At 40.4% G+C, this 6000-nt stretch overlaps 1 protein-coding gene across 3 annotated transcripts in view; it reads left to right on the top strand.

The window, feature by feature from the left end:
* Positions 1-211: 211 nt before the first annotated feature.
* Positions 212-6000, top strand: part of THUMPD2 (THUMP domain 2 tRNA and snRNA guanosine methyltransferase) — a gene marked incomplete at its 5' end in the record, with an annotated part of 45666 nt that continues 39877 nt past the window's right edge. Inside the window, 2 exons of one of the 3 annotated variants that reach the window (XM_082672493.1) lie at positions 212-337; positions 5629-5764. In XM_082672493.1, the coding sequence (XP_082528619.1) occupies positions 212-337; positions 5629-5764 (262 nt within the window). Of the gene's footprint in view, positions 338-5628; positions 5765-6000 lie in introns of those variants that run through there. The other 2 variants (XM_082672495.1, XM_082672494.1) reach the window with 2 other exon arrangements.

Below are 6000 nucleotides of genomic sequence, written 5' to 3'. Positions count from 1 at the left end.
GTGATTGTACATAATTCCAGATTCCTAATCAAGGGGGTTCCAAGCAGTTAACCTAGGAGACCCACATGGCCCTTCCCAGCCGATCGCCCCCTCCCGGGACCTCCCTGCCGGCTCGCCTTTGGCAACACCCGGCCCTCTGCCGCGTGAACGCCGCCTCCGGGTCCGCAGCGCCGAGGCGCGCGTACCCGAGGCCACGTGACCCCGAGCCGCCATGGCGGCGGTGCCGGGCGGTCGCCGCTCCGGGCCTGCAGCGGGCGCCCGCTTCTTCTGCACCGCGGGCCGCGGCCTGGAGCCCTTTCTGATGCGGGAGGTGCGGTCGCGGCTGGCGGCCACGCAGGTGAGTCGGCCTGGTCGCGCGCCCGGGCGGGAAGCAGGGCAGCCCAGTCCCCGGCCCTGGGCGTGGTGCCTCCCCGCCGGGGTCCGTCCCAGACCCGGGAAAGCGACGTGAGCCCCGCGCTCTCGGCCCGCGAACCCACGGAGGCGACGTCCCGGCCCTCGGAGTTCTGCTGGCAGGTCCTCTAATTACTGCCGGAAAGACCCGCCAGCCGTTTTTCCCTGCCCATCTGTTACCGCGTATCTGTCACGCGTGCAGTTTTGTTAAAAAGAGGGTTTGACGCAAGTTACTTCATGGATTCTTTAAAAGAAAAGTGATAGTGCCTATAATTAGAATTTAGACCTGTCAGAATCCTTTCTCCATCCTTTAAATGCAAATATAATCTTCAGGTTCAGCTGTTTTTGTCAGTTTCCCGACAATGATTATGTTTATCTCTTAGGCCTTTTGGGAGGATTAAATGATAAAGAGTGTGTAACGTACACCTTAAACACGCAGTAAATAGTAGCTAGAAAAATTCTCTTGGAAGCCTCAGAGGAGGAAGTTAACAGTTGCTGGCATTTATACGCTGTTAATTTCAACGAAACGAAGCAGGTTTTAAACATCAGTTTAGGTTCTAGGACGTGCTGAGCCTGGTTCTTGAAAACAGGAAAAGGATGTAAGAGAAAAGTGCTCCAGTATCTTGGTGGGATATATATGACAGCGTGAATGATGTGTTTTTGGAAAATGAAAGCTTAATGAAAGAAATAGACCACTCTACTCCCAGGACTCCTGCAGTGTTGAAGGTCCACAAAAGGAGTTTCAGTGATGAGAGGGTGGGGAGAGGAGGATAGAGGGGTCATGAAGAATGGCATCAGTCTTTATTAGACTACCTGCCATTTGTGGTTTTGGTCACAGAATGTCATAGAGTATTGAATGTAGCTAATCTAAAAAAGCAACAATAGCAACTGCTGACATGGATTAAGCATTTAATATGTGTCAGACAATTTTCACAACTGCCCTATGGTATGAGGGAGGCTCCACATTTAACAGAAACGGAAAATGAGGCACAGGTAAAGTCCAATAAAATATTCAAGTCGTGGAACCAGAAAACAGCAGAGCTGGGGTTCACACCCAAGCTGTCTGAAATCAAGCATGAGCATATTATCATGTTCAACCTAGGCAGGCTGGGACCTGGGTCCAGTTCCTTAAACCCTGTGTGGCCATGACGTCTTGCTGCACTGAGTTTTTAAAATGTAAACGTAGAGTTCTTGGTATGAAAAACAGATGGCTTGACCCAGTCTGCATATGCTGCATTATTAGAAAAAAGACGGTCTCTGCTTGTTCTCAGTCTTTGCCATTTGCTTCTTCATGGTGTGGTTTCATATGTTCCTCTATCCTCTGTTTCCTGTAAATCGGAGTCCTGTAAGTTATAGCTAGCACTTGGTCATATTCAGATTTGATTTTTTTTTCTCCTGGTGGTGGGGCAAGCCTCTCTATAGGTTCCTGTGTATTTTTAAATATTTAATTTATAGCATATAAATATATACTATAGTATGTAGTGTGTAGAGTACTTTATAAAGAAATGTGTTGGGGGGGCTTCCCTGGTGGCGCAGTGGTTGAGAGTCCGCCTGCCGATGCAAGGGACATGGGTTCGTGCCCCGGTCCGGGATGATCCCACGTGCCGCGGAGCGGCTGGGCCCGTGAGCCATGGCCGCTGATCCTGTGCGTTCGGAGCCTGTGCTCTGCAACGGGAGAGGCCCGCGTACCACAAAAAAAAAAAAAAAAAAAAAGAAATGTGTTGGGTAAAATTAAGCTTTACTTTGTAATAATGTTTAACGTGTTAAATACTGTTATTATAACAATAAAAGCAGGAACAGTAATTTTGAAGATAGTAGAGGTGTCTCCAATGCCAGCTGGCCAGGAAACCCTGTCAGTTGATTAATCAGCCTTTATAAATCCACATAGCAAAGACAATGAACCCAGGTCCTTTTGTTTTTACTTTTTTAGTGGGGTCATGATGATAGAGGGTAGTGGGGTACAGCTAAGCAGATAGTTGAGTTGTTTCATAGTTTTTCATTTAATGTAGTAAAGTATATATTTTTAATTCTCTCTTCTAAAATGATCCAAAAAAGCTCACACCCCACCTCAGTCCTTCACTTAGCGCTTTAAAATTAATTCCGAAATTAAATGGCATCTGTAGAGTTAGGAAAACTTTGGTATCACCCTATATTACTGTACCTTACTTTTTTGCATAGGCTTAAGCTTTTCATCTTTGTGTCAGACTTGAATCCCTGAATTTTAAAAGAAAGGTAAAACTGCTAACTGCCTAGATAATGCTAGCCAATAACAGAGCTATTTTTTTCTTTAATAAAGGCTGTTATTTCATCTTCTGAAGTGTTAGACATAAAACCAGCTGGTTTTAGGCAGTTTTTAATGATTTAATTCCAAATGGAAAGAACAGATTGGATATATAAATAAATTTTCAAGGAAAAAATACTGGGATGAAATATTCTAAAATGCCACAGTTCTCCCTAATTATTGTAATTGAATATGATCAGTTACAAACTAAAAAAAATGAGTAACGGTAGCTTCAGTGTTTGAAATCATAAACACCAAAATTCATCTCTCTACTACTTTGAGATACAATGTCTTTACGAAGGGTGAACTGTTAAAGTGCTTTCATATATATGACTGATTCTCACAGTGGCTGTTTTACAACTTAATAAACTACTTCTGATTACATGCTCATTTCTTGTAAAAGGAATGCAGGCCTAATGTTAATTTTTTTAAATAAAGAGAATAATGTTGCTTTTGGTTTTGAGAATGTATTTGGTGCCTCAACACATATTATTCTTATGATTGGGTACCCCCAATAAATTAAATGACCTTTTAGGTCCTCTTAATTAACTTTATTTTCAGTCCACGCCTTTTTGTTCTTCACACCCCCCTCAAAAACAGATATTTTTGGAGGAAGTTCATTATATAAACTGTTTCCCTTGATACTCAAGTAAATGAGAAAAGATAAGATCTTTGTACAATTAAATAACAAATTTAATGTCTAGACTACTTAGGTTAAAATCACTGGTCTAGATGTTTGCCTCAGTTTGTTTATAAGACTTGGATCTTAAAACCAAACACTGTCAGTAACGTATTTATTTCAGTTCCCCCAGAACCTTGACAAAGTATTTCCTGTCTGTTAACCTGTTTTGTGATGGCTTAACATCAGCTATATTTTTAGGTCAAGTAACATAAAATCTAAACTTCTAAAAATTTACTTTTTAAAACTATGTCTCCAAGTTCTAAGCACTTTTGAGGTATATATTTAGTTTTGACTTTAGAGGGAAAATGTCACCTTTGTAATGAGAAAGAAGTAAATTGTAGAAACCAGAAGTTCTTGTTTTAGTTACTTCATTATCCCCTTAAATACTGATTCCTAAACATTCTTCTCATTCCCTATTTCCTCCATCTCTCTTGGTCAGCTACATTGCTGGTACCTAAGCTATTTGTTTTTTTTTAATTTATTTGTTTTTCCAGCTCTCTCGAGGTATAATTGACATACAACATTATGTAAGTTTAAGGTGATTTGATACACTTATATATTGCAAAATGATGACCACCATAGCATGAGCTAACACCTCCATCCCGTCATATAAGCACCATTACTTTTTTGTGGTGAAAACATTTCAGATCTACTCTTTTAGCAACTTTCAGCTACATAATACAGTATTACTAGCTGTAATCACCATGCTATATGTCAGAGCCCCAGAACTTGTTACTCTTTTAACTGGAAATATTGAGGTTTTAATTGTCATCAACCTAGGGCTTCCCCAGTGGGATTCTTCTTCATCAAGCTAGAGTGGTAACCTCAGAAATTACCATCTGCAAAGCTTAGTTAGACCAGGTCAGATCAAACATAAAACATTTGGAGTTCAAATTCCCATTGAATGGGAGCTACCTACGCACATGGGACCCCCCAAATTCCATGGTTGCCTTAGTCCTAGGAAATGACATAAAACCATGTCAGTCAGCCCATGGCCACTGCTAAAAGGAGAATGCTAGGACTGTCCACATCCATCCTGAACCTGAGGGCGTTGGAATGACCCAAAAGGTTTAGGGTTCCATTGGCATTAAGCACCATTTGCTGTACCTCATTCGACTCTCTGTGAGCCAGCGCTCTCTTCATTTTCCTTTCTTCCCTGACTGACCACATAGCCATCCTGTCTCCAAAACCTCTTTCTGTTCGATGCATACTTCTTGCTTCTGTCCATTTTCCAGTTCCCACAGCCAAATGGTTCATTATTTCTTCCTCAGTAATCTACTTCTCCCTCCAGCATCACATTCACCACTCAGTCCTTTATGCCTCTTCCACAGTAATTTTTTCTGCCAGCTAATTTAGTGCTGTCATAGTTTTCATCAAAAGCCTGTAATGCTTGACCATTAGCATCTGTGGTACTCGAAATTTTGTGACTGTTGTCAAGCCGGCCTGAGCTACACCATCCATCCACCTGACACCATCAGTCAGCATCACGCAGCAAATGTTGCCATGCTGACTTACAGTTTACTTCAGCCAGGTTGTCACTCCCATCTGTGTGTTCTTGCCCTTTTTTCTTTTGTTAGAATCCCTCTTCCTGAGTCTTATAGGATTCTTCCCCGAGACTTTTACTAACGATGGCTTCCATCGTTGGTGCTACTTATTGTACCTACAACTTATCAGTGCGTTTATTATGTTAAGTTTTTAGTTTTCTTCTGGGTTTAATGCAGATTGTTGTCTTATAAATTTTACATTTTAATTTGTATGTCATTGTATGCCTATTACATTATTATTCATCTTTAAGATTTATACTGTATGCTTCCTTGTAGACCACGAGGTAGATGTTTAAGAAATACCTACTGATTATTTTAACCTTGGGCTAGACACCTCATTTGTCCTCTCCATTATACCTTTCCTTTGCCCACTCTTAACAGTTGAGTGAGATTTGATAATTAATGAGTATTTTGTGTTCTATTTTTTTAGTAGTGTGTGCACACACACACTTTCCAAAAGGTAACATAGAAAGATTATGATCTTGGTCACTGACTATGTGACTTCATACAAATTATTTAACCTCTCTAAGCCTCAATTTCCTAAGCTATAAAATGGGGATGATAAAATCTACCTTAGAGGGCTGTTATAAGGATGAGGGGGAAAAAAATGTATTCAGAGTGCCTAGTACAGTGTCTGATAAATAGTAGATACTTCAGAAATGGTCATTTTTATTATTGTTAGTCTAGGTGCTATGTTTTAATTCATTAATATCTATTTTTTCTATCTCTAGGTTGAATATATTTCAGGAAAAGTTTTTTTCACCACCTGTTCTGACTTGAATATGCTGAAAAAATTAAAATCTGCAGAAAGGTTATTTTTGCTGATTAAAAAGCAGCTTCCATTTAATGTTTCTTCTGTAAGTAAAGGTACAGTGTATACCTATTGCTTTTACCCCCCATGATATATTGTACTCCAAAGTTTTCTGCTTGGTAATTAATATGTAGCCATTTCACATTTTTAAGATTCATTCAGATCTGTGGGATCGTTAATTAGTTATTTTTCTGTATTTCCTGAACATTATCACCTAATTATGTCTCTTCTCTTTGCAATCTGCTGCCTGTCTTCTGAGATTTTAGTGTCCTAAGTCACATTTCTTCCTTAA

The sequence above is a fragment of the Grampus griseus genome (assembly GCF_964374135.1).
Source record: "Grampus griseus genome assembly, chromosome: 15".
In the NCBI taxonomy this organism is placed as follows: Eukaryota; Metazoa; Chordata; class Mammalia; order Artiodactyla; family Delphinidae; genus Grampus; species Grampus griseus.
Note: the sequence above shows the minus strand (reverse complement) of the source record. Positions and strands in the feature narration are given on the sequence as shown.